The sequence below is a fragment of the Cryptomeria japonica genome, chromosome 11 (assembly GCF_030272615.1).
Source record: "Cryptomeria japonica chromosome 11, Sugi_1.0, whole genome shotgun sequence".
Lineage (NCBI taxonomy): Eukaryota > Viridiplantae > Streptophyta > Pinopsida > Cupressales > Cupressaceae > Cryptomeria > Cryptomeria japonica.
This window is the reverse complement of record NC_081415.1, coordinates 434985593-434996779: the sequence shown is the minus strand read 5'-3', so window position 1 is coordinate 434996779 and position 11187 is coordinate 434985593. Positions and strand designations below refer to the sequence as shown.

The following is an 11187-nucleotide window of genomic DNA, read 5'->3' as shown; positions in this document are numbered from 1 at the left end:
TTTCCTCTCTCAACTCCCATTCCTCCAAAGCTTTTAAAGCTCTGGCTTCTTCCCGTAACAAGTATTCAGACACTCCCTCCTCCCTAATCAATCTGGTAATGCCATTCAACTCGACTTGAGCTTCCTGTTTTGCCTGGTAGATGTTTCCGAAGCATTGTCGATTCCACCGCTTGAGCTGATACTTAACATACTGGAGAAGCTTAGCAAAAACATACATTGCTGTACCAAAAGCCGGCCTGCCAACCTGCCACCATTCGGCAACGCAACCATAGAGGTCCGGGTCACGAAGCCACATAAGCTGGAACTTAAAAGGCGGCTTCTGAGGTAGACAAGCTGAAGAAGTGACAAGCTTAATTGGCCAATGATCCGAGCCTCTCCAATCCAAAATTTCAGAACTGGAAGACCACAATCCACCCACCCAAAAATAGGAAACCATGAAACGGTCTAAGCGTTCAGCAATGCACCTGTCACCCTCCCTTCTATTATTCCAAGTGAAGCGGCCATTGCTAGGCTTGATATCCACGAGATTGAGTGCTAAGATATTATCTCAGAGCAAGAAAGAAGAAGGATCCAGTCTTGTATTACCTCCTCGTTTTTCCGTTAGATCAAGAATAGCATTAAAGTCCCCAGCAACAATCCATGGCAAGTAAGGAAATAAACTACGAACCAAAAAAATATTATTCCAGACCAGGAGTTTACCTTGGAAGTCAATAGGACCGTAGACATTAGAAAAGAGAATAGATTCCCCCGACTCAGTGCACAAAGCAACCAAGGATAAGGAGGACTTAAAGGAAATCCAGGACACAGGTTGGATCTTTCGTGGGTTCCAGAGACATGCCACACCCCCCAAAGATCCCTGAGCTCCAATACACTGACATAGACCATTCCTCCACAGCTTAGATGCAATACTCATCATGCATTCCATAGAAACCTTAGTCTCCTGAAGGAAGAGAACATCAGGAGAATGACTCCTAACTAAATCCCAAACAGCCTTTTGTCTAGGGCCGCTGTTCAAGCCCCTTACATTCCATGAGATAACTATCATTTCGAAGGAGTCGAAAAGTGGGAATCCAAGGTCTTCACAGAACCTGACTCCACCAATGTCTCCCCAATCATATTGATCTTTTCTAAGTCCTTCTTTCATCCCAATTTAACATTTTTCTCTGAGACCCCCTTCTTACCATCTTTTTGGAGAATGCCCAGATGAGGAGAAGATTTACCTCGCTTATCCGACTCTGGAGCTGCAGTCCGTGCTGGAATAGAAACATTCTCTACCCCTTGCCCCAACTCACCATTTGGCTCTAATATCATCTGAACCCCTGTTTGCCCATTCGTGACCATAGGCATAGTAGTCTCTTCATGGGAATCAATAGGAGGAATGGAAGAAATAGTCCCCATTCTAGAATCCCCTGCCTGTTCATCCTCAATAATTACTCCAGGATTAACTTCTGGCTGACCCAATTCATCCAAGATCTCGAACCTATTAAAGGTATCTTCTTCCTGACACTCCCTTAGAGTCCGCTTCTGGCCTCTGTTCCGATTACGAGCCTTAACCTGAACAAAGCCCTCAGCATCTTTATCCTCCCCAACAACAGGCTTCTTCCCTTTGTCCATACTAGGATTATCACGAGGAGGAGGCGAAGTTTGCTGTTCCACTGACTTGGCCTTTGGGAATCTTCTCACAAGATGGCCATATTCATGACATAGACGACATCGAAAAGGAAGGGTCTCATAGTCCAGTTGTTGCACCCAGGAATATGAGCCCGCACACATCTCTACCGCATCAGGCAGTGGTCTACTCAAATCCAGTTCCACACAAATTCGAGCAAAGGTCATAACTTTCTTACCCAAGGTTTGTGATGAAGGACCCACCGGCTTCCCGAGCATCGATGCAAGCATATGGAGAACATCCTCGCGACAACATTCTATAGGAAATCTGGGTAACCGAACCCACACCGGAACCCGATTTGGAAGCTCCTCAGAAGGATTAAATCCTGCATGCCATGGTTTGACGAATAGCCCCACCTGGTTATAAAAATAGGGTCCACCCTCAAAAACCCTATTCCGATCAGCCATACAAAGAAACGTTACCATGAAAAAATTATTTTCTAGCAACGTAACCTCCATTTCACCCTCTGGTTCCCACACTTTCTGAGCCCAGTTTTCCAGGAATTGGAGAGAAACTCTTAAACCCAGGAACTTGCAATACAACGAATGTTTAGAGTAATATTCGACATCTTCAACAATCATTTCAAAGGGAATTACCAATTTGGGTCTATCTTTGCACCTTTCAAGACATCCGTTAATCTTCGTGATCCGAGATCCCACAGGCGAGCCTGGATCCGTAGCCCCTGTATTCTGAGAGAAGAGGGCATTTTCAAAAACCCTTGCTTCCTGACCTGGCAAATTCATAGCCACTGCTTCATGAAATTTTGAACTAGGCACCTCCCTAGGCGTCTCCCCTTTGGCCATTAGCCCACTCAGCCCTGGATACCCCACCGCAAAGGGATCTAATCGGGCCCAACACAGCCCCGACCCGTCACAAGAGCGCTGCAACCAAATCGCTCAACTCCCGCCCGCATGCACAGCCCACACAGGCTCGTCCCAGCACAGAACGACGGCCAAAAAAGATGAAACAAAACCTGCAACAGGAAAAAATAGCTCCCCCCCTACCCACGCGATCGTACACCCCCCCTACGCAGATGCAGACACAGCAAGGAAGAGCTAGGGCACGATTACCCTAGCCCGGCGACGGTAGACAGACGCTCCCATCCAACAAACCGATTCCAATTCAATAATAAATATTTAATTAATATTTAGAAAATGATTAAAATGATTATATGATGAAAGAATAAGAAATAGAATAATTAGTAAGATTATGAGGAAATATGAAATTAGAAGAATATGATTAATTAACTTAATTAAATAATTAAATAATTATTTAACTAACTAGAGGAATAATTAGTACATGATCAATGAGACATTTTTAGGTGTCTATAGTATATTGTAAAAGACTCATATATGTATGAGATCTTATAGGTCATTTTGAGAAGAGGAGAGAAGATATGGATGGTAGAAAATGATTGTTTAGTGGCAGAAAAGGTTTTTGGATAAGGTATCTATCTGAGCTTAAATTGGTACTGAACCTGGCATTAGAGATGCTATTTTGAGCAGTACATTATACTGGATTTAATAATCCATTTTGTAGTTAGTGTGACTCTTCATTGAGCAGTGAGCTCTAGGCTGTTGGCCTCCCTGCATGTGTAGGCCCCTTATTGCAAGTAGTATTTATTCATTGGCTAGTGAGTAAATATTGTGGGTCACAAATCCCACTGAGGTTTTTCCCACACCAGGTTTCCTTGTTAAATATCTTGTGTTATAGTGTGTTTCTATGTTGTCTCTATTATTTGTGTTTACTACAATAATTCGTATTTATTGGTACACTGGTTTAGGTTGCAAAGTTATCAATAAGTTTAAATATTCTGGAAACTGGTTAGACATTGATTCACCCTCCCCTCTCAATGTCTTTGGGACTGTCATTGGATCTAACACTATCAAGTACACTTTTTGAAGGAAGAGGTGGAAGCAAATGAAGTTAGTATGGTTTATGTGAACAGTAAAGAGCAGATTGTAGATATTTTCACTAAACCTTTGTCGAAAGAATCATTTGAATATTTCAGAGATAGATTGGGAGTTTTTGCCCCTCCGATAGAGACTTGATTGATGTGGTTTGGCATCAATTTGGTATGCATTATCAGAGATAGTACTCATTTTGGCACTGATGTGGGGATGCTATTGCATAGGGGGAGTAGTCAGCTTTGTGATTCAGTGGTTTATGTTTTTGCTTTGATATTTTTCTCAGATTTCTGGCATCGATGTCAAAGGGGGAGAGATATTGATTTGAAAAAGAAAAACTTAAGGAGTTGTATTCATTAGGGGGAGCTATTATGTATATTTCAAAGCTTTATAGAGATACTATTTATAGGGGGAGTTTGGTCTTTATTTCAAAACTTCATTACTATATCTTTGAGCATGAGATTGTTGGCTGTTGTAGCATCATAAATTGTACGCACTTGCTAAAGCAGTACAATTTAACACCTAGTTTAGCACCCGCCTTAGTGCATTTTACATTTTGCATTGCATTGCTCCTTTAGCACTTAATTAATCAAATTAATTAGGTCTAAAGGTCCTATTTCATCATCCTTCACATCATAAAGTCGGGCCCTTTCGTTAAAGTGTGCCCCTTTTCATTTTATTCCTCCAATACATCATCTAATCAAAAACCCTAATTAAGTCCTATTTTGAACTTGGGGGCTTGATTTCGGGGGTCAAAACATCTCGAAATCACCTGTAACTTCGGGATTCTCTCTAAAATCATCATATCTGACGGCCCTGAAAATTTGGTGAAAAGTTGTCGGGACCGTGGCGCCCGGAGTGCACACGGTCCCGGACATTTTTCTCAAAATTTTAGGAGCGCGATCCAATCATAAAAGAAAGCTTAACCCCAAGAAATTGGCGGGATATTCAATCTCTAGGTCGGCCAAAAGACGAAATTGCGACCTAGGGTTTCATACATAAGAGCTCTCTTTCTTCATTTGAAAGGATCGGATTTTTGTTTGCAGGAACCTCATATGCAGCGAAAGAGAAGATCTTTGAAGACTTCAACATCTTACGACATCCCTCTATCAAGCATTTATCAATTCCATTCATCCATTTAGGGCTTGGAAGACATTGAAGAACAATAGGAGATTACCGACTGAAGATTGGCTTGTACCTCTCCCTTGAGGGTTGGGTATGATTTCATGTTGTTTTCATGTCTTTGCATAAGCTTCAATATCTCATTTATTCATGCTTTAGATCACTTTGCATCTTGATTTAGAGCATTTACATTATCATTTACAAGCAATTAGGGTTTACTTTCTAGGTTGCTCTAGTTTGCTTTCTTGCATTTTAGGACCTTGCACACACACTAGGTCTGCACACACAATACATTTTACAAAACAACTTGGCTATTCATGGAGGTGGAAATCACCGAAGCGGGGGTTTGACTAAGGCAAAACCCTATATAGCCACCCATACACCCTTTTTCAGATATAAGTGTAGGTTTCGGGACTCGGACGACGCCTCAGGATATAGATCTGGAGAGAACAGGTCGAGACAGCACTCTGCATCAAATTGCAGAGCAAAAGACTGGGACAGGGGCGCTGGGCACCCTGGTCCTACCAGGACAGGGGCGCTGGGCACTGGGCACCCTGGTCCTGCCAGGACAGGGGCGCTGGGCGCCCTGGTCCCTAGGACAGAGGCGCTAGGTGCCCTGGTCCTCCAGACAGACAGCATTTTCGACAGTTTCCGACAGTGTTCCAGAGTGCAAAACAACAGTTTCTGGTGCAGTTTCAGGTGCAGAATCAGGACAGTGGCGCCCGCACCCCCATCCCGAACATTTTTAGTCCAATTTTGACTTTGGGTATGCATTTTCATTCTTGTTTTATCCTTGTGTTTACAGCTTTCCATTATCTAAGTTCAATTCTGCAATCTTGTTGTTAGTTCATACTTACATTTTAGGGTTAGGAATTGGACTTGCATAATCTTACCTTTCAATTACAACAAAGGAATAGAAACCCTAATAGGTAGCCCATGGCTCTCTCTTTCACAAAAAGAAGTAGCCAATTGTGCGATACCTCTAGGCTCTTTCGTATTCCGTAATGTGTGACAAGAGGTAGTATTAGGGCATGATAACCTAGTCTCGCTTTTTCCCCCACACATTTTGGTGAACCCGACGTGAAACTATCATTGCTTCTTCTTGCATTGCATTTGTTAGATCTAGATCTAGATTTAGTGTGTTTTCATTTCATTTTCATTAAAAAAAGAAAAAAAGAAAAAAAAAGAGTGTGTTTCTTTACATTGTATGTTTAAATTTTATGCAACTTTTATTTCAGAATGTCAGACTTTTATTTGCAAAATGTTCATGCTTATGATGATTATTATGAGTATAGCCAAGATGAATTAGATGAAGCTTTAGATGAGTTTTTGAACCCTAAAGATACCAAACCTTCATTTTACCAAAAACTCATAAACCTTGTTACTATGCCATTTCGTTGCGATGAGAAAGATAAGTTGAATGAGTCCTCTCAAGGGTACATTCCTATCAACTCTTCCACTAAATCTAGTAACATGGTTGTTTTCAAAAATCCCCTCTATGAGGAGATGTCTCCTTTTGAATCAAAAGATAAACCCTTTAATAGATATGATCATGCTTTGTTGGATGATGCTCTTGATGACTTTGTGGCTTTATCAAAATCTTTAAACAAGAACAAGACTTCTAAATTAGTTAACATGATAAACTTGAATGAGCATAAAAAGCCTCTCTTTGAAGTCCAAGGAGCTTATCCTTCTCCCACCTTTCAAGCTCCTAAATCACCTCTCCTTACTGTCCAAGGAGGGTATGATCATGATTCCTTTCGTACTCCGAATAAACCAATCATCATTGTGCAAGGAAGAAAACCTATAAGTCCTTATAGTTATGCCAAGCAAATAACTAGAGAGAGTTATCATGCGGTTGCCCATACTTATCATACCAGAAATAATAGGCAGCCTAGTCCTCCTCCTGTTATCCCCGTTTCTCTTCCGAATCCTCAACCGATTCTTCCACAAGCTCCCCGTATTTCGCAAGTTCTTAGTAAGGAATATGATCTCATAGAACAACTTAAAGCTACCCCTGCTAAGATATCCCTTTGGGATTTGATTCAAACTTCTTCCGCTCATCATGGAATGTTACAAGATGCCTTGAAAGATTTGAATGTTCCTCCACTGAATACATCTAGTAATATAGCATCTTTGGTTAACTCCGTGATGAATCCTAAAGCTCAAATTGTGTTTACCCAAGATGAGTTGCCTACTAGTGAAATCCAACAACAATATGATCCCTTGATGATTGTGGTTATCATGAAAGACACTGCTATAAGATGAACACTAGTGGATAATGGTTCTGGTCTCAATGTGTGTAGCATTAATCTTTTGCATAAGATGAATGTGGATACATCCTTAATTGAACCGGACTCTCATCCTATTCGAGGCTTTGATAATGTGGCTAAAAATTCATTAGGTACTATCACCTTACCCATCACAGTGGGGCCTGTTACTTTGCCTACACCTATCCATGTTATGTCGGGAAATCTAACTTACAACTTGCTACTAGGGAGACCTTGGATTCACAGTATGCAAGCTGTCCCCTCTACATTGCATAGACAAGTTAAATTTATTTATAACAATAAGACATATACCTTGATAGGTGATACTAATTTTCAAGCTTGTTTGCAAACATCTACTTCCAAAGGGGGTTCTTCTAAGCCTTCCTTGTCTAGTTATGACTCTTTAAATAAGATACCTATCGATGAATCCTCACTCTCCGATGATCAAAATTCTTTGGATGAGTCTGGAGCTCCTGAAGAAGATTCTTCTCGACTTGAAACTACACATAAGAAGGATTTTGATCCTGGGAAGATCCTCAAAGAAGACGATTGGGGATCTCTTGATTTTAATCCCACCTTTGTAGGTGAATATAAGGTTCCTTCTAGAGAGCTTAAAGTTGAAAAGAAGGAAGAAGCTAAAAATCGATCAATCTTACCCGAACCTATGAGTAATAATTTTGTGGCCGCTTCTCAAACTTCTTCTCCTCACACCTCTAACTATGAAGAGTTTGATTCTTTGTCTTATGAAAAACCACCTTCTCTTCCTGAAATGGCTGATCGTTATGGTCGTGGTTTTCACATTTTTGCTAAGCATGGGTATCATGGAAATGGTTGCGGTGCTCATGAACAAGGGATAAAAGTTCCTCTAGAGACTAATTTTCATAGTTATGCCTTTGGACTTGGCTATAATCCCTGCAAGTGCACTAAAGCTTCTAAAAGACCATGCATTAGTGTTAATGTTATTTCTACATCTCTATCAATGCAACACCCTGAGTATATTGATGGGGATCCTTCGTGTGCTTGTGCTTTTGACGTTTTCCCTACTGATGATGCTTTAGCTGAATTTTTAGGAGCATATGACACTCTTCCTCGTTATCATCACAATAGGGGACTCCCTTATTGTTTGAACACTGAAGCCTACTTTGGAAAAGAGACGGATAATGATGAGATTGTGAAAGAATTCCCTCAGCTAAAGGATACTCCTCAACAAAGCAATCTTCTCATAAGTGACACCACTGATGTTAAGATGGACCCTTGTAATAAAGAGAAAGTTATTAAAATTGGAAAATGTTTGGATGAAGAGGAACAAAAACAATATGAAGATTTATTGCATGAATTCCCCAAGATCTTTGCTTGGACATACTCTGACATGCCTGGTATAGATCCTAAGATTGTTACTCATAACATTGTCTTAGTTCCTGATGCTAAGCCCGTGAAACAAAAGATTCAAAAAATGAATCCTAAGGTGGCTCTGCTTGTTAAGGCTGAGATTGAAAAGTTATTGGAGGCTGGATTTATCCGCCCTATTGATTATTCCCCATGGATTTCAAATATTGTCGCTGTGGCTAAACCAGATAACAAAATAAGAATGTGTACCGACTTTCGGGATCTAAATAAGGCTTCTTTAAAAGATGATTTTCCTCTTCCAAACATTGACATGATAGTTGATTCTACGGCAGGACATGCCTTGTTATCCTTCATGGATGGTTTTTCAGGATACAATCAAATTTTTATTAACCCTCAAGATCAATTCAAAACCGCTTTCACCACTCCTTGGGGTACGTTTTGTTGGATAATGATGCCTTTTGGACTTAAAAATGCCGGTGCAACTTATCAACTAGCGATGACCCTTATCTTTCATGATTATATGCATAAGATTTTAGAGGATTATGTTGATGACATTTTAGCCAAATCCTTTCTTCGCATGGATCATATTAAAATCCTTCGTCAAATCTTTGAAAGAATTCGTAAATATCACATGCGCTTGAATCCCCGAAAATGTGTTTTTGGTGTGGATAGTGGAAAACTATTAGGATTCATAGTTTCGCATCGTGGGATTGAGGTGGACACTAAGAAAATAGATGCTATTGTCAACATGCCACTTCCTAGAAATGTGTCTCAACTTAAAAGCTTACAAGGAAAGATTCAAGCCATTCGTAGGTTCGTGTCTCAACTTGCAGATCGTACCTTTCCTTTTACTCAACTCCTTAAAAAGGATATCACTTTTCAATGGAATGAGGATTGTCAGCAAGCATTTGAAGATTTAAAAGTGTATTTGGCTGGTCCTCCTATTCTTCAACCTGCCGAACCTTCCAAACCCTTCCTTCTGTATATGGCTGCTTCCTCCGATGCTCTTGTAGCATTATTGGCACAACATGATAAAGATGGTAAGGAATGTCCGGTTTATTACATAAGTCATACCTTACTCGATTATGAGACCTGATATTCTGCGATAGAAAGACAATGCTTGGCCTTGGTGTTTGCGACTCAGAAATTGAGACATTATCTCTTAAACTTAGAAGTCCACATCATGGTAAAGTTTGATCCGTTGAAGCATCTTTTCTCTAAAACTGATTTATCAGGATGCCTAGCTAAGTGGGTTATGATGTTAACTGAATTTGACCTTAAATTTGTTTCACAAAGAGCAATTAAAGGGCAAGCGTTGACCGATCACCTAGCTAAGGCCCCTTCACCTTTCTCCTTCCCTAACCCTGAGTCTTTTCCTGACGACTTCATTCTTTCTATAGAGAAAGATGAAACTTGGGAGTTATACTTTGATGGCTCTAAGTGTCGTACGGGATCGGGGGCAGGTGTTGTTCTGATTTCTCCTACAAAGAAACCCATTCCCTTATCCTATCATCTAAATTTCCTGTGTACCAATAACATTGCTGAGTATGAGGCTCTTATAGCGGGAATAAAAGCAGCCTTAGCTCTGAACATAAAACACATACATATCTATGGAGATTCGCAATTGATTATAAGACAAGTAACAGGAATATATCAAGCAAAACAAGACAAATTATCACAATATAAAGACCTTGCCATCTCTTTATTACAAAAATTTGATTCTTATACCATGGAACCTGTTCCTCGAAAAGATAATCGACATGCGGATGCAATGGCATGTGTGGCTTCTCTTGTATCTTTAGAGGACCCTGTGGTTGATCTTAAATTTGTTATTCACAACCTTATTTCTCCAGCTATTGTAGACGATCCTAGTCTGGTAACATGTTGTGACTTTATAGACTCAGATGAATGGTACTCGCATATCGTAAGATATTTGACCGATGGTACCTTTCCTGATTCTGCTAATAGAAACACTAGGGCTAGAATCCGCAAGTTGTCTGCTAGATATATCATTCTTTCTAATATCCTTTACCGAAGGGGTTATGATGGTCTTCTCCTTCGCTGTCTTAACAAATCGGAAATCCCCGTTGCTCTTGAAGAGGCACATTCAGGTGCCTGTGGGGGGCATTTTGGAGGCAAATCCTTGGTTCATAGATTGCTTCATATGGGATACTATTGGCAAACTATGCAGAAGGATTCTTTTTCATTTGTTAAGAAATGTCATCAATGTCAACAACATAATAATTTGATTCATGCTCCTGCCCAAGAACTCCGTTCTCAAGTAGCTTCTTGGCCTTTTTCCGCATGGGGTTTGGATCTTATTGGTAAAATATCTCCTCCTTCATCTCAAGGACACACCTTCATTATTACCACAACAGATTACTTTACGAAGTGGGTAGAAGCTATTCCCCTTCGCTCTACCACTGCTGAAGTGATTTGTCAATTTCTTCTAGAAAACATCATTTCTTGATTCGAGATACCTTCTACTATAATCTCAGATAATGGGACATCATTTAAGAACAAGGACGTGAAGAAATTCCTCGAGAAGTATCATATCAAACATTGATTTTCTACACCATACTATCCTCAGTCAAATGGTCAAGCCAAATCATCCAATAAAATAATCGAACAAATTCTTCGGAAAACTGTGAATAAGCATGGTAAGGATTGGAGTAACCAGCTAATCTATGCTCTTTGGGCCTACCGAACGAGTGTGCGAATTGCTATGGGAACTTCTCCTTATAATCTTGTTTATGGTGCTAATGCTATTATGCCTTTAGAGCTAGAGATTCCATCACTTAGGGTTTCTCTCAAAGGTATAGTAGATGGTGACTCTTATAGAGAACAATGACTTCAACAGCTTGAGATGCTT

General features: G+C 40.3%; 1 protein-coding gene across 1 annotated transcript; it reads right to left on the bottom strand.

Annotated features, from left to right (window-relative positions):
- Window positions 1-1140: 1140 nt before the first annotated feature.
- Window positions 1141-2472, bottom strand: LOC131860238 (uncharacterized). The gene has a single exon (XM_059214618.1). The coding sequence runs from the start codon at window positions 2470-2472 to the stop codon at window positions 1141-1143; it is 1332 nt and encodes a 443-aa protein (XP_059070601.1).
- Window positions 2473-11187: the final 8715 nt, after the last annotated feature.